Genomic DNA, 25041 nt, shown 5'->3' on the forward strand with positions numbered 1-25041 from the left:
GAAGCAGAAGTCCCAACAAAGGAAGAATGGATACAAAAACTTATGGAATATGCAGAAATGGCGAAACTTACCAAAGAATAAGAAAGCAAGATAACCAAACTTTTAATAAAAGAATAAAAATGGTTTGTTGAATATTTACAGATAAATTGCAAACAGATAAAAACATTGTCAGGGTTATTGTAATAACCTGCAGTTTCATAAGAGTATATATTTAAAGTAGACAATTAAGGGAGAAAATTAAATGTATTTGGATATGCAGAAAATATTTTTAAAAAATTTAAGGAACTACAGAAAGAAGAGGAAGTAAGTTTGAAATGTTAAATTGATTGTAAAACTAATGAACTGTATAAACTTGAAAAGTATAAATAAAAACTTAAAAAATGAATAAATCATATGACATGATCCAAAGGCTAATGGTGGTGATGTTCAGTTTTTACACAATCCTTTTAAAGCAAGTCATCTAGACTGGAAGTACAAATTTGATATTGTCATCCTATTAAGAGCCTTCATTAGCCACTGTTGCCTTTAAGAAGCAGAAAAGCATTTGGGCAATATCTAACTAAATCACACTCAGATTAGACCCACTGAAATTAAGGGATTTGGTTTATTTACACTCACAGCGAACAACTGGAAGATTCCTAGCAGTGAAGGAGGGAGAAAGACTGGCCACTGTGTTTGGAGGGAAAGAAAGAAAACAATTTCCCTCCAGGGATTGAGATTGTTCTCTCCTGCGGGTGGGGAAGAGCTATAGCTCAGTGGTAGAGAATCTGCTTTGCACGCAGAAGGTCTCCGGTTCAATCCCTGGCACCTGGAGGTACCACTGGGAAAAATCCATGAACCACTGCTGTAGGAGTGCAAAAATCCAGAGTGTGGGGTCAGGTGGGATTACTATGAGGAATTCTAAAATATGCATCAAGCCATTGTGTCCACGATGAATGCATTGTGTTGACTGGGTTTAATTCATTGACAAGAATTTCTGATCAAATCCCACAACCCTCTGCATCTCTGGCCATTTCCTCTACTGCCCATCTCTCTTGCTTGACAAGTCACGTGCACAGCCCAGTTGCTTTGCCAGGCATGCATAAAGATAGTGGGCAAGCTTCTTTGATGTAGCTTTTCTGGTATGTTAATCTTAGGATGTTAATCTTAGGGCCAGGAAACAGGTTTCACATAAAGGTGATAATGATCGCTGTCCTCCTGGCCATCCTTCTCATCATGTGTATTGATTGTTTATGACCTCCGGGGTTGCTGAATGCACTCCTTTGTAGTTTTCATTCATTTACCCCAAAAGTATGCATGCTTAACTAGTGTTTGTAGTTTAACTTTGTCCCCACCTGAAATGCTCAGAAGAAATCTGATCGGTTCTTACGAACACTCTGTAAAAAGCTCTTTTGTGAATAAAACGACCTGGGCCAGGGGCTGGAGGCAGAGATTATTATACGCACCCTTCCCAGAGTCCTGCTGGTTCAAGCCCCTGTGTGTATTCTTATTAATCAGAGTTCAATCCTTCCTTTACTTTGGGAACGCCTCACACTGCTGGTCTATATAAACAATACCAAGTGGGATTGTGCCAGCAGGAGGCACTGTAATATACTTGCAGCGCTGCTGCAGGCTGAATTACTTAGGAATGTTTGGTTAGATGGTCCTGCACGTAGTAAAATACCAAACCAGAACAGCTTTTGGTGCCTTCAGTTGTTTTATTGAAACAAGTCATGGGGCAGGGAAGTAACAAGAAGTACCTCTCTGACTCCTGAAGCTTTCTGGGTGAACTGAGGTTGTCCTCTAAGTCATCTAGATAGGAAGAAACCAGACAAAATGCAGTGTTTCAGTAATACAGACATGACAATACCCCTCCCCCTCCCCCGTCCCCTCCCAAATTCTTCATAATGGAAGGCAGACACACTATATTAAAACTAGCCCTTAGGCAGAAATTCCTCAAACATTAGCAAGTAATAGCTAGAAAGAAACCAATCAGAGCTTCGTCAATTAATCTGTTCCACATGGTTGAGACTGCTTTTGCACAAGGCCAGAATTTGATCTCGAGGGCGTAATTCAAAAATCATGAGAACCGCAGCTTGGGTATTTCTTTTTTAAAGAAACATCTAGGGCAGTGTTGTTGTTGTTTTGTCCAATAGGAACATAGGAATCTGCCTTACAAACAGGCTGGACTATTTGCCCATGTAGCCTTGTAGAGTTTACAGAATACATCCTTTGGGTGTAGAAAAGTTCCAGGGTCAATCCTTGAAATCTCCAGTTAAAGGATCCAGGTTGGAGGGCTGGAAAAAGGTCCCCTGCCAGAGACAACACAGGGCTAGGTGGACCAAGAAGCTAACTCTGAATCAGACAGGTTCAATGCTTGCTTTCCTCTTCCCTCCCTAGGCCTTTTGTGCTGTCTCTATTAAATTGTGAGCCTGCAGACAGGGACTGTTACCTGCTAATACCGGCACAGTGCTGAGAAAACTTGCAGCACTTTAGAGCAAATAATAATGAGGCATAACATTAAATAAACACTGTAGAGGTGCTATAGAAACGTTCACCGTGAACAGCACAATCCTAACTGTGCCTACTCAGAAGCAGCTCCTACGGAATTCAGTGGGGCCGACTCCCAGGTAAATGAAGTAAAGTTTGCAACCTGGGCGAGTCCTTTATGGGCTAGGATCCAAGTGCTGTAATGTAAGTGTGGGGAAACCTTTGGCCCTCCAGACATTGCTCAACTACAGCACCCATCATCCTTGGCTATGCTTGCTGGGCGCTCCAGTTCAGTAACATCCGGAGGGAGGCAAAGGTTCTCCAGATCTGCTGAAACGGTTAACCTGTACAGTGGTACCTTAGAAGTTGAATGGAATCCATTTCAGAAATCCATTCAACTTCCAAGAAGTTCAGAAACCAAGGTGCAGCTTCTGATTGGCTGCCGGAAGCTCCCGCAGCAGGAAGCTCCCACAGCCAATCGGAAGCCGCGTCGGACATTCGGGTTCCAAAGCATGTTTGCAAACTGGAACACTCACGTCCGGGTTTGTGGCATTCAGGAGCCAAAACATGCAAGTACCAAGGCGTTCGGGATCCAAGGTATGACTGTATTTGCCCCACTACCCAGTCCCTTGAGGAAAAAGCTGGCTATAGATCTAGAAATGTCTCCTATGCCTCCAGCGGTCACTCACTTGCTCTTTTATCAGAACGCTCCATGGCTGGGGCAGAGTTCTTGAAGCGGCTGTAAGAAGACTTCTGAGCCATGAGGCTGTCCTTTAGAGTGCCTGTCCTGGAGGGCGGGAGGGGGAAGACAAGCGGGAGGGTGGAGATGAAGCGGCGGCAGCAGAAAGCAGCAGGTAGGGCAGGAACACCAAGCAAGGATGCAATGGGACAAGGATGTCCCACAGGAGAGGATGCACAGAATGAAATCCATCCAGTGGGGCACAGTCCGTCCCCCCCATTCAAAAGGAATTATACTGCAGAAGGTTGTACCTGGAGGGGAGAAGTGAGCAACATTGCAATGTACCGTATTTTTTGCTCTATAAGACTCACTTTTCCCCTCCTAAAAAGTAAAGGGAAATGTGTGTGCATCTTATAGAGTGAATGCAGGCTGCGCAGCTATCACAGAAGCCAGAACAGCAAGAGGGATAGCTGCTTTCACTGCGCAGCGATCCCTCTTGCTGTTCTGGCTTCTGAGATTCAGAATATTTTTTTTTCTTGTTTTCCTCCTCCAAAAACTAGGTGCGTCTTGTGGTCTGGTGCGTCTTATAGAGTGAAAAATACAGTACTTTCCCTTGTACTTGGACGACGTTACTTTATATCAACCCTCCGCCCCTACCTGGATTCATTACCCCAACCCTGTATAAGGTAGGCTAACTCAAGAAGGGCAAGCAATCCACACAAGGCAAAGGAGAGGTTTGAACCAAGGTTTCCAGGGTTCAGCCTCAGTGCTCTATTTGCCTACTATATTACACCAATTCCTGGAAAGGGAGAGGATTTGCAAGTTATTCCATAAGCCAGCAGATGCAGAACAAAAAAGACAAGACCACGCATTGAAACTTTGCAAAAAAAAATCCAAACTTTATTGAAATGTAAACAAAAGGTTTTGTATTTTCCATGCCAGACACCAACAGCCAAAGGCAGTTCAGAGTCTCAGGTGCTTTGATAAGAAGAGAAAGGGGTTGGGAAAGGCAAGGGGCCTCAAGGAGCGGTGCTTCTCAAGCAGCCAAATCTGAATTTAAAGAGGAAAAGGGTGGGGGGCAATGTTGGGAGTTCCCCACATCTGAGCAGCTTTTATAGTCCATTGTGTCCAGGGAAAAGGGACGTTACTTGGGCTCATGAGCTTCATTCTAGAGAAAAGCTTAAGACGCTAAGCAAACTTCTGCCTTGTCCACAGACATCATCTCCAAGTGGCTGCTGTCTCACTCAGCTTCACTTTCCCCCCGTTTAGCAATACTGAGCTGAGAAGGGTGGGGTCTAAAGATGGCAACTGGGGATGTGCTGTAAGACATAAGAACTGCTATGCTAGATCTGACCAAAGGTCCGTCACAGCTTTCAGCTGGATGCTCCCAGAGAAAAATGGCTTCCAACAGGCATGAGGAAGAGAGCCATTCCCCCATTTGGCCTCAGCATCTGGAGAACAGAGCAATACTGGGATGTATTCAAGGCTAGTCCTACTCAAGAGCTGACCTGCTGAAGTTAACAGACATGACTAACTTAGGTTCCTTAATTTCAATGATTTTACCCTGTGTAGAACTTAGGTGGATACAACCTACTGTGTATGAACTTTAGAGGGCCCCCTTTTTAAAACCAGGCATAGGCAAACTCGGCCCTCCATATGTTTTGGGACTACAACTCCCATGATACCTAGCTAACAGGACCATAGAATCATAGAATCATAGAATGATAGAGTTGGAAGAGACCACAAGGGCCATCGAGTCCAACCCCCTGCCAAGCAGGAAACACCATCAGAGCACTCCTGACATATGGTTGTCAAGCCTCTGCTTAAAGACCTCCAAAGAAGAAGACTCCACCACACTCCTTGGCAGCAAATTCCACTGTCAAACAGCTCTTACTGTCAGGACTCTTACCAGTGGTCAGGGATGATGGAAATTGTAGTCCCAAAACATCTGGAGGGCTGAGTTTGCCTATGTCTGTTTAAAACCATAAAGGCTGTCAGTGACAGACCTAGCCAATGCTATTTTTCTAGAAAAAGAGGTGCCGGAACTCACCATGAACGCCTCCCTTGTTCTCTTATAATGGCAATGGCACCCACCTGAGAGATGCCGGAACTAAAGGCCAGCCCTGGACCACTGTAAAATTATCAGGGCTGGTCCAATATAGTAATAATAATTTATTCTTTATACCCCGCCCATCTGGCTGGGCTTCCCCAACAACTCTGGGCAGCTTCCAACAAAATATTAAAATACATCAAACATTAAAGGCTTCCCTAAACAGGGCTGCCAATACCTTTTGCTGCCTCAAGCTCATCATAACCCCCACCTTTTTCTACATACGAATGAATCTTACTTAACACTGCTGATGGAACAGCATCCTCAGCAGAGATTAGCAGACCATTGGCACACCCAGCTCTATTCTTCAGCACCTCCCTGCCACTCGTCACCTCTCCGCTTCTGCCACCTGAGGCAGCTGCTTCCCTTTGCCTAACGGTAGCAGCAGCCAGCCCTGATATTTATAGCAACACTCATTGGTGAAGCTCAGTATCATTCAGGGGCCTGGTCTAAATACAAGTTAAGAGTCAAATTTAAAAGCAGCATGAGCCAAATACTCCAAGAACCAGATAGCCACTAGGCTGGAGGGTTTTTTTTTTTTGAGAGAGAGGACAGATTAGATTCAGCGATGGAGGATAGGAGTATCGTAAGCTATCAAAAATGCTAAACTAAAACAGAACTGCAAGAATGACACCAAGTACCAGTTACGGAGGACAAAGAGTAGCAAGTAAAACCATCTCCTGCATAATCTTCTTATAAACCTCCTGGGAGCAACCAGCTGGCTGCTGTTAGAAACCAAATGCAACACAGCAAAGCAGTTCCAATGTTCTTAAGCAAAGTGGTCTCCTGTTACAGCCGAGCCCAAGCTACTTGGTGGCACAACCTATGCAAGGTGTAACCGAATACAAGGGCACCCCACACTGCCACATGATACATTTGGCGGACCACACAGGGTGATGACCATTGGCACACTCAGCAGGCAGTGCTTCAACCTACCCCCGTCTCTGGCCTCTGCGGTCTCCTCTCTGTTGATCTGGTGTCACAGGAGCACAAACTGTGTATGCCGGAATGCGTGTGGCACTTTACAGTTCTGCAGTTTCAGCGCACATGAGGAATATAGCATTGGGCTCTGAAGTTAGCATCCCAAGTCTCATGAATTTTCATTAAATCTGTGAGCCTGTGTGTGATGACAGATTTGAAATCAGGCAATGCCATGATTTGTAAGCTCAGAAGCCAGAGGAGAGTCCGAAGGGGAAAGGCAGAGTTTCATTGCCCCTGAATTTTAATCATGGCCACATTTTTATCCTGCCCTTTCCCCAAGCCGCTCAAGCAAGCACACATGACATCTGTACCCCCGCCCCCATTGTATCCTCACAACAACCCTGTGAGGTAGGTTAGGCACAGAGAGGGAAAGAGGGGGTAGGGTCACCCAGTAAGCATCAGGGCTGAGTGCGGATTTGAATCCAAGTCTTCCCCATCCTAGTCCAACACCCCATCCACCACACCACACAAGCTCTATATAGTTCCCTTGCTCCTTATATTATTACTACACCTACTGGTTAAGTAAACATCTAAATTACAGTAGCTAAGTAACCTCATTGGCAAGTTGCTAAAACAAGTTGCTGTTTTCCCTGGCACAAGAGTTTAGGCTACCTTGGCACTTTTATCCTCAATATATGTGCACTTGCTTCTCTGGCATGCCCGACACCTTTCAGTTTCTTGCTGGAGACCAATTCCCCCCTCCAAGGCACGCAAGACCCAACTCTCATTCTAGGGACTTCTAGTTTCCCGCTTCTCGTCCTCTAAACCTGTCCATCTCCACTCCCAAGTCTGAAAATAAAGGCCAGAGCTTCTGCTTCTCCAGCTGAGGTATCCATTTTAAAGCCCTGTAAGGATTCCTCTCCTGCTTTGTGGGGGCAACCGCTGTAGGTTTTGTTGCCAAAGCCAGGTCCTTCTACGCTACATCCCAAACACATCAGCAGCCTCAGGGGTGACATTCTGAAAGGAATTCAGGGCAGAACATGCTATAGACACAAGAATGTCTGAAGGCAACACACAGTTGGCAAATCACAAAGTGGAGAAAGATGGGAGAGTGCAGGAAGGTGGACAAAGGTGGGCAAATCAGCTTCTTTCTTCCTCTCTCTTAAAATTTGGCAGAGAGGGTGAAACTACTATCAGTGTTGTGTTCTATGGAAACTGGGTCACGTGGAAACACGATTGTGGTTCTTCTCACATTTCCACCATAACCCCACTAAATGAAACCTCGATAAGTACCTTTGGCTACAGTTGCAACTTTATTAGGCGTTAATCTGGGGGGTGGCAGGGGGAGAGGAGGAGATACTGAAGGAGGACTAGGTGGATTTCACCAAGAGCAGCTGCGGCCTTTGCTGGGCTCAACTCTGCTTTGGAGTGATGCACCAGGGGAACTTTCCCAGCCCTACTTTGGAAAAGCAGAGCCCCAGCTTCGCAGGCAGACAGATGGTCCCAGGCACAATCCTTCTGAATACAGTGGCACCTCGGGTTACGTACGCTTCAGGTTACAGACTCCGCTAACCCAGAAATAGTGCTTCAGGTTAAGAACTTTGCTTCAGGATAAGAACAGAAATCGGGCTCCGGCAGCACGGCGGCAGCAGGAGGCCCCATTAGCTAAAGTGGTGCTTCAGGTTAAGAACAGTTTCAGGTTAAGTACGGACCTCCGGAACAAATTAAGTACTTAACCCGAGGTACCACTGTACTAGTTGCTGGAAACTACATGAGTGCTCGGGTCCTGCCTGTGGGTTTCCCACAGCCATCTGATTGGCCACTGTGAGACCAGGATGCTTGACTAGATGGGGCACTGGTGTGATCCAGCAGGCTCTTCTTGTGCTCTTATGGTGGGGAAGCTGTGGCACCTCCAGATGTTGTCGGGCTCCCAGCACCCATAAGCCCTAGAGCAGATATGGCCAACGGTCAGGGATAATGGAGTTAGGAGTCCAGCAACATCCCCACCTCCGACCTAGCATCTCTGGGTCAAGGGTGTCAGGTAGCAGGAAAAACTCCTTTCTGCCAATCAAATTAGACTGCGCTGGGCGAGGTGGACCAATGGTCTGGCTCGGTACAAGGCCATTCCATTTCTTCCACCTATGCATACCTTAAAACAGAACACACTGTAGCCCGATTTAATGTCTCAGCCACTCCCTCCAAGGGAAGGGTAACAAGTATCTAGAAAGAGGCTGAGGTGCATAATGGCAAAGGCAAGGGAGAAAAAAGGGCACTCCTTCAAAGTAAGGGACTATGCATGGCGGGGGTGAGGGCAGATAAGGGAGTTTTTAGGGGTTTCATAGAGACCCCTAATGCCTGCCCACTAGTTCAGCCTTGCAAGTAAGTTTATAGCAGCTCCTAGCCTGCCAATGTATCACTGTTAAAGTTAGATCATTCTTCCGGCCTGTCCATATATCAATCTCTGCCATTCACAGCACATGGATACAAAATGCACAAAACGCAACAGGGAGCCTGACCGCAACTGGAAAAAAAACTAAAACAAACACGCTATGCTGTAAGTTTTTCAGGGATCAGAGCACTTTGTCAAAATCCACGATGAAAGTGGGAGGGATTCCTACTGACTAGCCAAACATACAGGAAAAATATCACAGGCCCCAATTTTAATAATATGAAGCCGCCAGACAGCTCCTCTGACTTGGGCTCTGCTAAAAGCAGTGGATCCCACATAAAAGGAAACAGGCTTTTGAAGCCCTACAAGAATAATAATAATAATAATAATAATAATAATAATAATAATAATAATAATAATAATGCGAACTCTGTTTACCAGAGATAACAGCAGGATGTGTCTGCACCCCAGGCTGATGCCTCTATCAGAGGCTCTGAAGTTAAACTGTCTCTCTCCAATCTAAAACTCACAGGCAGCCGGCCAGGTAGCGCCTTACACTGTAAATCCAAAACCGTACCTGCCTCATGGTGGTAAGACTATAATAACCATTTCAATAATTCGCTTGTTTTTAATAGTAAAGTAAAATCTGCCATCTGAAGTGGGCGATCTCATCCCTTCTAATAATACACCCAGTCCTGACAGTGTTACGTTTTGTCACCAGTCCGACGACTACCCATTTAATCTATGTGGCCAGTTTTTCAAAAGTGAAATCTTACAGAACTAAGTGATAATTTACAGTAAACTTGCATTGTCTTCTTTGGATCCATGATTGGCAGGTCACAACAGACGACTGACAGGTCTATATGGCGACAGGCAACAGACCACAGTGTCAAAGAGTGTATACTTGGGACACTAGTACTTTCCCAGCTGTAAGCTCTCACCGCTTTGAAGCTGAAGCCCAACTTAATAAATAATTTGAATTTCGTCAAAGCCCAGCAGTCGGTGCTGCTCTTTGAAAAAAGCAGCTATGTTCCTTTCCTTAAGGGCATTCCGGAATCTTGGCATTAAAAAATTGAAGACCAGAAACACACACACACACACAATATAAATAAACCCACATCCTTACAGGTTCTACCCATAAAGCTTATAAAAAGGAAGGGATGAGGAAATTGGATGTAAAACCAAATTTCGCTGCTAGAAAGAACTCAAGGACGCAAGTGGAAGCCCAACGGCTGGGTAGACACACAGCAGAGACCGGCGATCAATGGCTGTTTTCAGCACGATTCAGGGAGCTGGTGGTGGAGAGGGGGAGGAAGAGAAGAAAGGAAAGGGAGGGAAGAGGAGGGGGTTGAAAACAGAAAAAAGAAAGAGAGGTTAGACCCCCAAACGAACCATTTGGGGAAAATCTATCAGGTTAAGATAACAAAGAAAACATCTCATTTCCGAGAGACACAGTGCTCATGGATAAATGGTACTCTGGAAATGGTGGATATATTATACTTTTGATGCTGGATTAAGTGCAAGGATGAGGAGGATGGATGGCAAGCACTAAGGAGGGGGAAGGAATGTGAAGATGCTGCCATGACAAGAGGATAAACAGCTGTGTAGGACAGCAAGACCTTTCTAGAACCTCTGATTTCTGAAACTTCCTGAGGCCCTGTCTACATTTCTCCAAACCTTTTATAGCATATCAGATACTATTAACTGCTGTGTGAAATAAATATGATCCAGGGCACTCTTTATTCTGAGGAACCAAGGTGAAAGCGCATACAATTAGAATTGAAGACCCACAAAAAGTTGTTTTTTTAAATAACTGCATTAGAAGCATGCATGGAAAATGTACAATACACTGTTAAAAACTGTATTTCATGCACAGCAACACCCACAACCTAAGATTAATATAGCCTAGTCATGCAAAAGTGGCACATCTTTATGGCTTTATAGCTTTCGAGAGCCACAAACAAATCAAACATAATCTCATCTAGCACTCAGTGAGCCAAGTTCTAACCTAGCATCCTTTCGGCATGTCAGATGCAAAGCAAACTGACAAGCTGCAAGCGCTCAGTCCCATTTCATGTGGTCTGCATGTGATAAAAGACCAATTCTGCCAACTAGCAGAATTGCACAGAGGTATTAGCCACCCAGGGGCACAAGGAATGATATGAAAGATTAAATCCTGGGAGGGAGCCTGTGGGTCACTCCAGTGCAAATCTCTCTATTCCTATGTCTAGGGCAGCTCATCTTTGCCATCACTTTCTGTACTTTCCCACATCTCACTCAAGGTTAACCCTGTACCTAAATGAGCACATCTCTGCCCCTCCCCTAGACGTGCAAATCCCACATTTACTGCTGAAGCTCTGTTGCATTTGCAACCACGTGAACTCCACCCATCCATCTTGCCTTCATTTATCTTGGCTCGCTGTTGCCACTGCCCTCTCCGATTCCAAGGCTGCCCCTGGCACTCAGTCTCTAGTCCCAACCTGGTCTTTTAACTCCTGTGTCCAGGAAAGGGTAAGCACAATGTAGGAACTAGGTACCTACGTAATACACTAGCAACCACTGCCAGGTGGAACGGGAGGTAGCTAGAAAGAGCATTGTAGCTGTTTAAGTAACTACAATGTGCTCATCCTTCTTCCCTGTACTGTTCACACAGTCAGTGTTTTCCAGGGTCTCAAGACATACAGCTTTATCCCAGGGATTTCAACATCCATCACCCAATTCCAGATGGTACAGTTTCAAAATAGGGTACTGAGCACATAGCTAATCTTCTCCAGAATCAGTTTTCATTTTACAAAGCAAGATTCTAGCCCTTATGGTATGAAGATATGTTTGAATGCAAGTGGGCAATGTCTGGTGAAGTCTCAGAAGCCAGAGGAACTGCTTAACGCCCTTTTTTATTGATTTACAGTGGGGGTATTTAGTACCTTGCACAGCTGTATTCTTCCCATCTCACTTGACTAATATAATAATAATTTTATTATTTACAGCACACCCATATGGCTGGGCTTCCCCAGCCACTCTGGGCAGCTTGCAGCATATATTAAAAAATTGCAAAACATCAGACATTAAAAAATTTACTGATACAGGAAAGTGAAGTCAGAATGAAATGTGTAAAAGTAAGGCGAATTACACAAATCATTTCATTTTGTAATAATTTTTACGGGCAGCAGAATTCAGTTTTTCTTGTCAAGGACTTAGAATGCCTGGATGCATAGTTTGAACTACTTAAGTTCAGGGAACAGACTTCTCTGTTAACAAGGCTCCAGTGTGACAAGACAAAAAAAATCAGAATCTGAAGTCATTTGGAAATGAAATGCCTGCTAGTGTTTTGATTCAGATATCCTTAAGGACTGACTACTTCCCAACCTCAACAGAAACAATATTCTGTCCCACACATACACACACACAGAGAGAGAGCATTCTTTCCCACCTACTGCAAGATTTTCAGATACCCCACATCTCCAGCTGTACCTGGTTCTCCGCCTCTGTGAAGCTGGGTCTCCGGGCTCACCATTCATCAGATGGTGGGCCGTTGAGTGGGGAGGGCAGAGGCGCAAGTTCTTCAGCAGCTCCTGCTCATTGAGGAAAGGCTTGAGGCAGCCTCGCACTGGGGAGTTGCCCAGACTGCTGGAGCGGGTCAGTGAGCGAGACTGGTTGAAGGGCCAGGGTGGTTCAACTTCTTCCTTCAGGACTATTTGTGGGGACATATAAATAAAAAAAAGGTTCAGTCCTCCAGTTCCTAGAGAGGCCCAAGGTATGCTATTCAATAAGGCAGCCACTCTGGGTCCCTTAAAAGCCACAGCATCACCATCACCTTCGCCTTCTCGCTTTTGAAAGGCCAAAGACCCAGAGAACCACCTTGCTTTTTTCTCCCACTTGCACTACGGGAAGCTCAAAAACAGCTGCATCCTTACTTATGGAAAGCCAGGTAGGACAAAGTTTGAGCATTTTCTTCTTTATGCAATGTTTCCCTGACATCCTGTCAGAGGACCAGTTTAGAACTGGCACATTCTAAAAAGTCGTGGCTGAGCCCCGGGATCTTGTAGCTCACTTCCTAGACAAGGGAACCCTTTTTCTTCTAAAAAAAATTGCCCACTCATTTCCAAGCTTGGATGAAAGGTAGACCAGGCTTCCTCAACCTCGGCCCTCCAGATGTTTTGAGACTACAATTCCCATCATCCCTGACCACTGGTCCTGCTAGCTAGGGATCATGGGAGTTGTAGGCCAAAAACATCTGGAGGGCCGAGGTTGAGGAACCCGTCTGTAGGCTCTTCTGACTGAAGTCTGTCTCAGATTTCAAAACTGACTTGCCGCTTCTCCTACTCTCCTAAATCAAACAGCTGCTGTACCCTAGATGGGGCCTAGTGACCTAACTGCGACATGTATCACAGAACCACGAACACATAATATGCTTCATGAAGTCAGCTGGTCACCCTACCCTGAGAAACAACATGAAATGGGTTCTCTTGTCTTGGCGTCATTCACAACTTGCCCCCTCAATCTGGAGGCTGATCTGGAACGCTTCCATCAAAAAGAGAACCACTTAAACCCACTTCCCAGTCCAGAAGCAGCCTCGGTTATTAATCTCTTACACTCTCGGTCTGATGAAGAATATGGTTTTATCTCCCCCTCACGACGCTTTGGAGGCAACTTTCTCATTGGAGCTGCGAGGAGAGGGAGAGAGAAAGATGAGTAAGCCTTTGAGGAGGAAGGGAAAATCAGTTAAGCACATAAAAACATTTTATCTCAGATAAAATAAATAAAATAAAATAAAATCTTATTCCAAGCATGAGAAGCAGTTGTGAGGAAGATCCCTTAATAATCAAAACAGTTCAATACTGTGAGGTATATAAAAAAAAAGGGGGGGGATAGAAATAAAGATGAAAATAGGAGAATAAGTCCAGCAAAGCCAGTGCAATTTATCAAAGTATGTTCTAATTCTTATATTCACAAAGTACAGATCAATAAACTCTAGTTCATCTCATCGGACCAATTGCACTCGTAGAAGTTGATTATTAGTAGGCTAAAAAAGAGTATCATTTAATTATCTCCCTCGTAGATTTAAAAGAACACATCCATGGTGGACCTCCTTTTTACACCGCTAATGTTTGCCGAATTAATTTCAATTTAAATAAACAGTTTATTATCCTCTTGGTAGTTAATTAATTCTAGGCTTTAAAGTTTTGGAAAAGTTACTGCTTTGATGCATGGAGCTTGAGGCTTCTCGTCGTGGAGCTGCGTTGGAGCTTGGTGCTTTCGGCTCCATCTCACCCCCACAGCTGGAGAGCGGGACAAGAATCAGAATTGTGCTGCTGGACCCCTTTGAACCCAAAAAGAACCTTTTGGGCTTTCTCGGGGGTGCACAGCGCCCACGTGCTTCCCCAGAACTCTCACGATGAGCAAGCCGTTCATGGAGAACAGAGCTTGCCGTCTGACACCATTCCACGGTAACCCGGAAATGGGAGTAGGGATTTTAAGAGCTTTTTCTGAGCAACCAAATGAATAGCAGTTCTAAACTGTGTGGGTGATTATCTAAGAATTAACCTAGAAGACCATGATTTCATGAATGGTAGTTAAGGCATGCAATAGGAACAGTCCCTTAATTGTATTCCAAGATCGAGCCAATGAGCAAAAGCATGTGTAGGCAACCTATTCAGGAAATTCCAGGAACAACACTGGAAATCTGTCATTAGACAGAGGGCCCTCACTTCCTTTTCTCTGTGTTTAATTAGCATAATTGCCGTTCCGTTTTCAGATTCTTGGCAGATGCTGAATCACAGCCAACCGGATGTGGTATCCTTGTTCTACACTTAAGCTTAGCTTAAAATTATTACTCTCAAACCCCCATCAACGCCACTAATATAAATCCAGCGGCGGAGGAAGCTGCTTGGGCGCCTGGCGTGGCGGGCCCAGGGGCGGGGTGGGGCGCACCGCGGGGCCTCCGGAGTCTGCCTGCCTCCTCCCACTCAGCCACCCTACAGCTGGGGGGGGAGGCAGCGGGCAGACCGTTTGGGCAAGAGACACGTGGCTCGGAAGCACTGCAGGCCCCACGGTGAGTGCCACCCGACACTTTGTCATGCCCCTCAGTGGTGACACCCGGCGCAAACCTGCACCCCCCTTCGCCCTTGTATAAATCCATGGTGTAGGATTCTTATTAATGACTTCAGTTTTTGGAGCTGTCAGCAGGCCAAGACAGAGCGGGGGCCATATGGGCCACTTGGCCCAGGCCTCCGATTCCAAAGGGGGCCTCGGTCAGCATATTTTTTAAAAGCACTACAGTATTGTATATATTTTTTCCATTTTGTCTTTATATGCAGATACGGTTCAAGCCTTGAAATAAAATTATTTGTCAGCATAACTTTTGTGATAATTATTTATATACTTACTTATTTATAAGACTTCAGTTATTCCCAGGGTAAAAAAAAAAGGGGGGGACATTATCTACCTGGCCTAGGCCTCTGCCTGGCTCTGCAAGACCCTGACTGCCAGTCTGGGGGAAAAGGATAACATTGTACATGGTGTAGACAAAATGGGGAGCTTTTACCCCTCTCTCATTATACTAGAATCTGGGGACATCCATCCCCAGGACAGAGAAAAGGAAGCACTTCATCACACAGTGGATGACTAACCATGTATGGAATTCAGTACACAAGATGCAGTAATGTCCCGCCAGCATGGACGGCTTATACAAATTCATCAGGGAGGAAGGCTATCAGTGGCTAATAGACATGATGGTTATAGCTCTACTTCCACAGTAGACTGCAATATCCTTCCAAATATCAGCTGCTGGGAACCACAAGTCGGGGTTGCACTCAGGTCTTGCTTCTGAGCTTCCCTTGGGCGTTTGGTTGACTACTGTGGGAAATGGGATGCTCAATTTGATAGGCCTTGCTTTTATTTTGGACCAAAACAGCATCCATACTTCTGAAACCTTTCATGACTTGGACATTCTGGCTATTTGGGCCCAGAATAACCATCTATTGCTTGAGGGTTCCATTTTAACTTCATTACAGGCACAGAATAAAGTCATTCCATTATTCAGCTCAAGAGTGGGAAACAGAATCCCGTGATCAGTCATGTGTTGTGTAAACCGACAGGTCATTGTGCACAACGCAAACACTGAATTTTGGAATCTTTAACATCACAAGCTGCAAACATTTAGTATTCATCAGGAGGTGGCAAAGGTAACTGACACGCAAAATGCTCAGAAGCCAGCCTGTGTTGAGGGAGATCTTTTTTTAAAAAAAGTGCAGAAGCTTCTATACCATTTGCCTCTTCTAACCCTTCTCATGAGCAGCCCCCCACTCTTAATCACATGCAGAATCAAAGCAAAAGGACGTAGCAATGTTTATGCCACTGACTCACCATGGTGGTGGCTGAAAAAGCCCTGGAAAATCACAAAGTTGTTCACCTGAAAGAAGAAAAATGAGATTTTTAAAAAAATCAGCCAGCAAACCAAACCTACCCCCTATTCCAAGCTTCTTGTGAAACACATTTGTAGGGCTCCCTACAGTTACCTCCCCGCTCACCCTCTTTTTTGCTGCTGGTCTGCATATTTGCTTCAGGGGGGGGGGGATTACAGCTCTTAAGGGTAGGGGCTTAGTAGCAGAGCATATGCTTTGCATCTTGGTTTGTGCAATTTATAAGCCTTTCACTACATGGTGACAGGTCATAAAAATAACATATAAAACTGCAATATGCACACATGAAACATCAAACTATCATTCAACTAATCATTAGCAAAACACTTATTACAATATATTTGGTAACAGGCAATGAAACAAGATCGTGCTGACTGGCTACTTACTGTTCCCTTTAAATACAACCAATCAAAGATTCCCAGTAGTTTTTGAGCACAAGGTCTTCAAGAGAACAGGGTAGAGCAGAGATAAGGAACCTCTGTCCTTGCGGACACTGTCAGACTACAACATCCATCACTCTTGGCCATTAACCATGCTTGCTGGGGCTGATGGGAGTTGGAGTCCAACAATGCTGGAGGGCCAGAAGTTCCCCACTACAAGGCTAGCTAGAGTGTCTGCTGCATGGTATAAGGACCTGTGCAGCATCCTACATCCCTCCTCTGTGAAGCTTAAGCTAGTGGCACCAGGACCAGCTCCCAGCCTGGTTCATGGAACATTTACCAGTGTGCAGTTCCATTAAAGTGTGGCCACTCAGAACCACCTTTGGGTGACCCAGAGAAAGGTCAAGACGCATTCTGCTGCTGTTGGGCTGTAAGCTGCCTAGATGGAAGATCGTCTGGGAGATCCAAGTGGCTCCGAGAGGATATGCCAGGTACAATAAGAGAGCATACAAAATCCATTTTATTCTTTGCTTCCTGCACAGCACACAGCTATTCCCAACTTCTCTGGAGCCATTCCCTTCTTGTCCCACAGTCTGTGCAAGCTTAAAAATGAATACTTTCAGAGATGATGGACACGAACTCAAGTGAACAGAGTATTATTGCATTAGCTATCAAACTGCCTTGAGGGTGATTTTTTATTTTAAAAAAAACTACCACCACCAAGTGGTGTATAAATTTTATGAAACAAATAATAAATTAAGTCAAAAGGTGAAGGAATTGCTGTTGCGTTCTTCCGTCCTGGCTTCCCATCACAAAGAGACCAGCTCACCTGGGGAATAGTGTCACAAAGATTATAGTGTTTCCGGAGAAAGCAGAGCAGCTTCTCTGAGGGGCGATCCACAGCCAGTTTGTGAGGCTCCACTCGCTCTTGCTGAGGGAGGGGAGACAGAGAGAAGTGAAGATAAAGGTTGGGGACAACAGCTTCCACCTCAAAAGAAGGGGTAAAATTTAGGAGCTGGATCTAAAGCATCAGTTGCGGGGCCAGCAGCAAGTTTCTATGAACCCTGAAAGGTGTAATACCAGGGAGGACAGGTGAAAAGAGGTATCAACAAAACCAAAGCAACAGCAGCTGCTGTTATTTACAGAAGAGAGGTGCAACCAACTTGCTAAGACTGTGAAGCAAGTCACAGGGCAAGAATGTTAAACAGTGGATCCCAAGAGCTTGTCCCAACCCCATCCAGGTCAGCCTGGCTACGTGAATTAATTAATGCCTATTGGGATAACCATCCACACAGCTAAAATTAAAAGGAACTGAGAATAGCTCAAGGGCCATAGAAACCACAATGGCCACAAATAAGCATTGCACATTGGATGGTGTCAGGGAACTGCCATCGGAGCATCAGGTGGTGGAGGGGCTCAGGGAGGAAGAAAGAGACTCAACAGCTGAAGCAGGGACCAGCAGGGGGAGGAGTGGATCTCTGAGGGAATGCGAGCAGGAGGGAGGGCTCAGGGACGCTTCCAGCGAGAACAGTGGGGAGGTATCTGAGTCTCCCATAGGGAGACCCACACCTCGCCGGAAACTGTCACGCCGTGAGTCCAGGAGACGCGTTTCCGTTAAGGAGCTCCTTTGCTGGAAACGCTTCCGCAGACAGCCACTGTCGGACTCTACTAGTGACTAGAGCAGACATGTCTGAGGAGCTCCGTCACACACGGAGGTTTGTGGGGCCGCACAAACTCTGAGGGAGCACGTTTTACGCACAAGCAGCTAATCAATCCCTAACAGCAGTCCGACAGTCTCTGTACGCTGCCTGTGCAAGAGAAAGCATCATGAGCGAACCAACCGGAACCGGAGGAGCGGGGGCTGGAGCTGGTCCAAGCTTGGAAGATAGATACCGAGCGTTGGAGGTCCAACTGGCGCTGCAGACGGCGAGGCTGGAGGAGAGAAGGGCTCAGGATGCAGACAAGAAGGGGAGAGCCACTCAGTTCCCCAGAAAGGTACCAGGATTGGTGCAGAAATTTGGGGGGGACCCCAAGGATTACCATGCCTTTAGGACAGAGATGCAATATGCCATTAATGTGCAGTTCGATGAGTTCCCTGATGAGGAATCGCGAGTTGCTTTCGTAATTGGGCATCTTGAGAAAGGGGCGAGAGACTGGGTTCGACCCCTAATGGCAACGCACAATGACGTACTAAAGGACACGATGAAGTTCTTTCGTGCAATGGATATCATGTTTTCCAGCGATATTGAGGAAGGGGTGGTGCGCAGACAGCTAATGGCTTGCAAGCAGGGGCCCAAGCCACCCTAGCAGGGACTGAAGTAATGGAGAAGGTGAAGGTACCACCACAGTATGCAGATCTCAGCGACGTGTTCAGCGAGAAGGAAGCTGACCAACTACCACCTCATAGGCCCTTTGATTGCCAGATCAATTTACTCCCTGGAGCACAGCTTCCCGTGGGCAAGTTGTATGCCATGTCAGACAGAGAAATGCAGGAGTTGCGAGGGTTTATTGACAAGAACCTGAAGAGAGGCTTCATCAGAGAGTCCAAAGCAGCAGGGGGTAGCCCAGTGTTTTTTGTGGACAAAAAAAAACGCGGACAAGCCGAGACTTGTATGTGATTTTAGGAGGTTAAATGCAGTGACTGAACCAGTGGCTTTCCCTATGCCCAGGATTGATGATATTTTGACCAGGGTGAGGAAGGGAAAGATTTTTACAAAGCTGGATCTAAGGGGGGCGTACAACCTGATACGCATAAGGAAAGGGGATGAATGGAAAACCACCATGTTTACCCCTTTGGGGGCATTTGAATACCTCGTTATGCCATTTGGATTACAAGCAGGCTCAGCGTGTTTTCAATCTTTTATGAACCATGTACTGGGCCCTTTGCTCTACAAGAATTGCGTTGCTTTCCTAGATGATGTGTTGGTGTATTCGGAGAATGAGGAGCAACATGTGAGAGACGTCAGAGAAGTGTTGAGCAGACTGCAAGCCAACAGGCTGTGGGTGAAACTGGAGAAGTGTCGGTTCCATACCAAGGAGGTGGAATTCCTGGGGTACCGCCTGTCAGACAAGGGATTGGCCATGGATCCCGGCAAGGTACAGGCAGTGCTGGAATGGAAAACACCCAAAACCAAGAAGGATGTGCAGAGGTTCCTAGGGTTTGGAAACTTTTATCGTAAGTTCATCCGCAACTTCGCCCATCTGACGGCGCCCATCACTGACTGTCTCAGCAGTAAAAAGAAGTTTGTATGGACGGCGGAGGCGGAGCGAGCGTTTGAGGAGCTGAAAAGGGCCTTCGCCTCTGAAGAACAACTTCTGCATGTGGATTTACGAAAGAAGCTAAGGGTTGAAACAGACGCATCTGACAGAGCCATAGGGGCGGTGCTTCTTCTGCAGCCGGGGAAGGAGGAGTCAGAGTGGCGACCGTGTGCCTTCTTTTCGCGAAAGCTGAACAAATCCGAGAGGAACTACACGGTGTACGACCGAGAACTTCTTGCTATTCATGAGGCGTTCCGGAGATGGAGGCATCTGCTAGTTGGTGCACAACATAAGGTGCAAGTGTGCACGGACCATAAAAATCTAGAGTACTGGAGAACTGCGCGAGTGCTCAACCAAAGGCAGTTGAGATGGGCCCAGGAGTTCTCCAAATTTAACTTTGAGATTTGTTACGTGCCAGGCCCAGAGAATGTTAGGGCGGACGCTCTCTCACGCAAACCTGAATATTTGGAGGGGGAGGGAGCACCCGAAGAAACCCATATCATTCCAGAGGACCGCTGGGTGTGTGGGGCGACTTTGGTGGGGCAAAGGGAATTGGTAGAGGGTACGGTGCATGATGCATACGCCCAGGACAAACTCAGGGGTCTCAGGAGGGAGGAAGACAAATCCGGTGGTTTTGAGGAGAGAAACGGGGCATTGTATTATAAGGGAGCGTTATATATACCTGAAGGGGAATTGAGGGAGAAGGTACTCAAGCAGCTGCACGATAGCCCCACAGCAGGGCATTTTGGGCAACACAAGACCATGTGGCTGGTTACCAGGGAATTTTGGTGGCCCAAGGTCAGGGAAGATGTGCGGGAGTATGTGAGAGGGTGTGAACAATGCCAAAGAGCCAAGGGGGAGAGGCGGGCGCCGGCTGGTTTATTAGAACCACTGCCCACACCTGAAAGACCGTGGGAAGCAGTGGCAATAGATTTCATGACTGATCTGCCAAGGTCTAGAGGGAAAACAGCCATCATGGTTGTAGTAGACCGGTTAACTAAAATGGCCCACTTTATAGCCTGCTCACATGCGGTCACAGCCGAAGAAACAGCCAAATTGTTTGTAGAGAATGTGTTTCGGTTGCATGGCGCCCCCTTGAGGGTGGTTTCAGACCGAGGGAAACAATTTACTTCCAGGTTCTGGAGGAAGCTCATGAGCTTACTGCATGTAGAGGTCAATTTTTCAACGGCCCGTCATCCAGAAACCAACGGGCAGGCGGAAAGAGCAAATGGGGTTCTCCAACAATATTTGCGGTGTTATGTTAATGACAGAGAGAATGATTGGGTGGAGAAGCTGGCGTTGGCAGAATTTGCCTACAACAATGCAGAGAACGTGTCCACGGGGATGAGCCCCTTTTTGGCTAATCACGGGTGCCATCCCAGAGCCTTCCCAGGGGGGGAGGGGGAGAACTGGAGCGTTCCAGCTGCTGAACAGTTCGTTGAAGAAATGGAAGCGATCCATCGCCAGCTCCAACTCAACTTAAACAGGGCTAAGGAGGAATATAAGAGGCAGGCAGACAAAAACAGAAGGGAAGGTGAAAGCATCAGGGTGGGGGACCAGGTGTGGCTGTCAACCCAAGGGTTGCCGTTCAAAGGAGGTTGTAAGAAATTAAGACCCAAAAGGCTGGGTCCGTTTGAAGTCATGCAGCAGGTCAATCCAGTGGCTTTCAGGCTCCGGTTACCGAACCACATGAAGCTGCACCCAGTTTTTCACAGGTCGTTGCTGTCACCGTATAGAGGAGACAGTGAAGGGAGGGTCACTAGGGGACCAGCAATGGAGGAGAAGGAACACAGCTACCATGTAGCGGAGATCCTCGATTCCAGGTGGAAGGGAGATCTAGTAGAGTATTTGGTAATGTGGGAAGGGGAACCGGAGTCGGAAAACACCTGGGTTAGGGCAGAGGATGTCAATGACGAAGTTTTAATAGAGACTTTTCATCAGAGGTTCCCACGTAAACCTCAGCCTGTAGCGAGGTTCCGAAGGGAATACTTTGCCACCACCGACGAGGAAGAGGAGTTGGAGGGGTTCCCAGATTCTGAAGAGGAAGAGGATTCAGCGAGCCAGGACGACGATCGATGGAGGGAATTGTTCGAGACGTCGGAAGATGAGGAAGATTCTTTTCGGGGTTTTAGCCCTTCACCTCCCAGGGGAGAGGAAATGGGAGGGGGTGAGGGGGGCCCTGGAGGGGAGGTGGATGTCAGGGAACTGCCATCGGAGCATCAGGTGGTGGAGGGGCTCAGGGAGGAAGAAAGAGACTCAACAGCTGAAGCAGGGACCAGCAGGGGGAGGAGTGGATCTCTGAGGGAATGCGAGCAGGAGGGAGGGCTCAGGGACGCTTCCAGCGAGAACAGTGGGGAGGTATCTGAGTCTCCCATAGGGAGACCCACACCTCGCCGGAAACTGTCACACCGTGAGTCCAGGAGACGCGTTTCCGTTAAGGAGCTCCTTTGCTGGAAACGCTTCCGCAGACAGCCACTGTCGGACTCTACTAGTGACTAGAGCAGACATGTCTGAGGAGCTCCGTCACACACGGAGGTTTGTGGGGCCGCACAAACTCTGAGGGAGCACGTTTTACGCACAAGCAGCTAATCAATCCCTAACAGATGGGATGTGTTCTCACAGAGATAAAATATCCCCTGGAGAAGACTCTGTGGAGAAACTGTATTTCATGCCTGTTGTCTCACTGATCACCTTATCTGTGGTCAAGAATGAAACCTCCACACAGGTTGATTCACTGTGAAGGGGATTGAGCCTTTAAATGCAGGAAGTGGGCACACAGAATACAGGGATATGTGACCCAGCCAGGATATTACAGGGGCTGGGGAGAGACAGAGACGGAGAAAGAGAGAGAATATGCAGAGGCACACCTGCAGCATGTAATGGAAGAGCTCCTTGCCATAGCCATGCCTCTGGAGGGACTCGTGAATGTAAAAGTCCAATACGCACAGTGGTTCCACTTCATTGTGAGCTCCGTGGCGGTCCTGAAAGAAAGAAGGAAGACTTGCAAGATGTGTATCTATATTTAAAAACAGAGCAGAGTACACAGAATAAAAACAGACACTTCATACTCTGAGGGAAGCTCAGAAGCAAGACCTGAGTGCAACCCTGACTTGTGGTTCCCAGCAGCTGTAATAGAGCTAAAATATCTGAGCCACTTATACCAATACATGCTAGCTTACGCTTACTTTTCTGAGACACACTTGCTTAAATCAAGTTGTCAAATGCTACTTTAAGGAAATTCAGGCTCCATGTTTTGACATAGCATGCAACACGATTACAATGAAAACCAACTATAGCTCACATATCTATATTGCTAGCACTTTCATTTTAAAGATCTTCCTTCTACCTCCAACACATACAAATGTCAGCTAACTTCATGGATATTATAAAGAAGGGAGGCAGTTGCCCCCACCTAGTTCTGCTAGATCTCTCAGTGGCCTTTGATACCATCAACCATGATTCTTTAAGGAAGGGGATAGTCTTATTTTTTTATTTTTATAAATAATTTTTATTAATTTTCCAACATACACTTATAATATCCAATCTAAATTTATCACATATTTTCTCTTTTGGACTTCCTTCAGCCTCTCTAACAATCATCCATTATTCAATTTTTTAATTACACATTTCCTAATTTTTATATTGCATTTTATATACCTTCACCCTCTTATTTTTCTTCAACACAATATTCCTCAAACATTCACAGAGCCTCTTGAAATCCCACTAGCGTTGTTTGCTCATCACATATACATTTCAAATAATCTGAAAATTTTCCCCAATCTTCGATGAACTTTTGGTCTCGTAGATATCTGATCTTCCCCGTTAGTTTGTCTAGTTCTGCATAATCCATCAGTTTCATTCTCCATTCTTCTAACGTCGGTAGTTGTTCCTGTTTCCATTTTTGGGCCAGTAGTATTCTCGCTGCAGTTACTGCGTATTGGAAAAGTTTACAGTCCTTTCTATTTATCTCATTTCCTACTATTCCTAAAAGAAAAGCCTCTGGTAGGAAGGGGATAGTCTTAGTCCTGTTTGGTACCAATGACCCTTTTGCACCAGAGACAACTGCTCTGCACATAAGGGCAACTTCCCATTGCAACTTACCAGTACAAAGAGTTTCTTGTATCCCACCTTCAGGAAGCCAATTATGACTCCTTTCCCGGCCCTGGTAGCAATGAAGAAAAGATACAAACCATTAGTTAGAGATGTATGAACAATGGGCCCCTGAGGCAGAGGAGGGCTATCATTTATTACTGTAATGTATTTATTCCTGATGGCGCCATGGGATCTACAGTCACTTAGAGCAAAAACATTGTTTGCAAAACACCTGCTTATTTACACTTTTAGGGCAAGAGATAAAACCTGCTGTATAAAATTGAGATAAGGGGCCCAAGGTAGACTATCAACCTTCCCTAACCTGGTGCTTGCCAGATGTTTTAGACTACTGCTCCCATCAGCCCTGACCATTGGCCATGATTACTGAGGCTGATGGAAGTTGGAGTCCAACAAATATATAGAGGGCCAAAGTGTCCTCATCCTTGAACTAGAGGCTAGATGATTAACAGCAGCAAGAGGAAAGAGTATAGCATTATTAAATAGAGACCATTTTTTGCTTTTCAAATTCCAGAATCATAATGATTTATGCAAATCAGGAAAATATATGCTATTCCAAGAGCAGAGGATTTTTGGACAAGAATGTCACAGACAGAGGGAAAGAAGCACACAGACACAGGTATACATGGAAATAGCAACTGTGAGGGACAAGCAACTGTGCTGAAGGAAACAGGGCAAGATCTCCCCACCCACGCAATAAAAAAGGAGGGGGAATTCTGATATTTCAAGGATTCTGCAAATCCCTGGAAAATATTTCTATGGTTGCTATGGCTAAGCAGATTGCGTAGCGTTCCTGTGTATGGTTCAGAACAACAAAGCCTTTTCTTGCTGCCTCCCAAGATGTTCCCACAGAAATGACTTGGGCTGCAATCCTATGCACACTTACCTGTCCCACTGAACTCAGTGGGATTTACTACTGAGTAGGCATGCAAAGGACTGGACCCTTAAGACTCCAGCCCCTCAGTCGCAGCCACACTCACGTTTTTGCTTCACTGTCCTTCAGAATGTAGAGAACATGGCGGTTGGTTTGCATTCGTGAGGCGCTGGTGATTGGAGTTGGCAGATTCTGGGCCTGAAACCAAAAAGTTTCGAGTTTCACTAACTCAAGAAGACTTTTTAAAAAAAAAAGACTTGGAAGGGCAACTGAACAAACTGATATCTGAACTAGAGCTTATATCCCTTGGAGAGAAAAAGATCCCCTCCTTTCTTGCATTCTCTAGGCAGAACTACACTGTGAGACAGTGAATCTTCCAGGCCAGAGCAATTTAAGACCTACAAAGCCAAACACAGCTGCTTCACCTGTG

General features: G+C 46.0%; 1 protein-coding gene and 1 long non-coding RNA gene across 6 annotated transcripts in view; one reads left to right on the forward strand and one right to left on the reverse strand.

Moving 5' to 3' along the window:
• Window positions 1–25041, reverse strand: part of ATAT1 (alpha tubulin acetyltransferase 1) — a 29995-nt gene that overhangs the window by 1963 nt on the left and 2991 nt on the right. For 2 of the 5 annotated variants that reach the window (XM_083492887.1, XM_083492888.1), the window contains 9 exons: window positions 24718–24809; window positions 23729–23789; window positions 22495–22608; window positions 17199–17300; window positions 15934–15979; window positions 13161–13232; window positions 12040–12259; window positions 3159–3256; window positions 1740–1791 (listed from right to left, as the gene is read on the reverse strand). In XM_083492887.1, coding sequence (XP_083349013.1) covers window positions 1740–1791; window positions 3159–3256; window positions 12040–12259; window positions 13161–13232; window positions 15934–15979; window positions 17199–17300; window positions 22495–22608; window positions 23729–23789; window positions 24718–24809 — 857 coding nt within the window. Of the gene's footprint in view, window positions 1–1739; window positions 1792–3158; window positions 3257–4019; window positions 4816–5114; window positions 7698–7916; window positions 9861–12039; window positions 12260–13160; window positions 13233–15933; window positions 15980–17198; window positions 17301–22494; window positions 22609–23728; window positions 23790–24717; window positions 24810–25041 lie in introns of those variants that run through there. The other 3 variants (XR_014523079.1, XR_014523080.1, XM_083492889.1) reach the window with 3 other exon arrangements.
• LOC310702164 lies at window positions 1685–4275 on the forward strand. Its single transcript, XR_014523312.1, has 2 exons — window positions 1685–1777; window positions 3148–4275. It is a non-coding gene; the product is annotated as an uncharacterized lncRNA (long non-coding RNA).

This window comes from Podarcis liolepis (assembly GCF_965112155.1).
Source record: "Podarcis liolepis genome assembly, chromosome: 2".
Classification (NCBI taxonomy): Eukaryota; Metazoa; Chordata; class Lepidosauria; order Squamata; family Lacertidae; genus Podarcis; species Podarcis liolepis.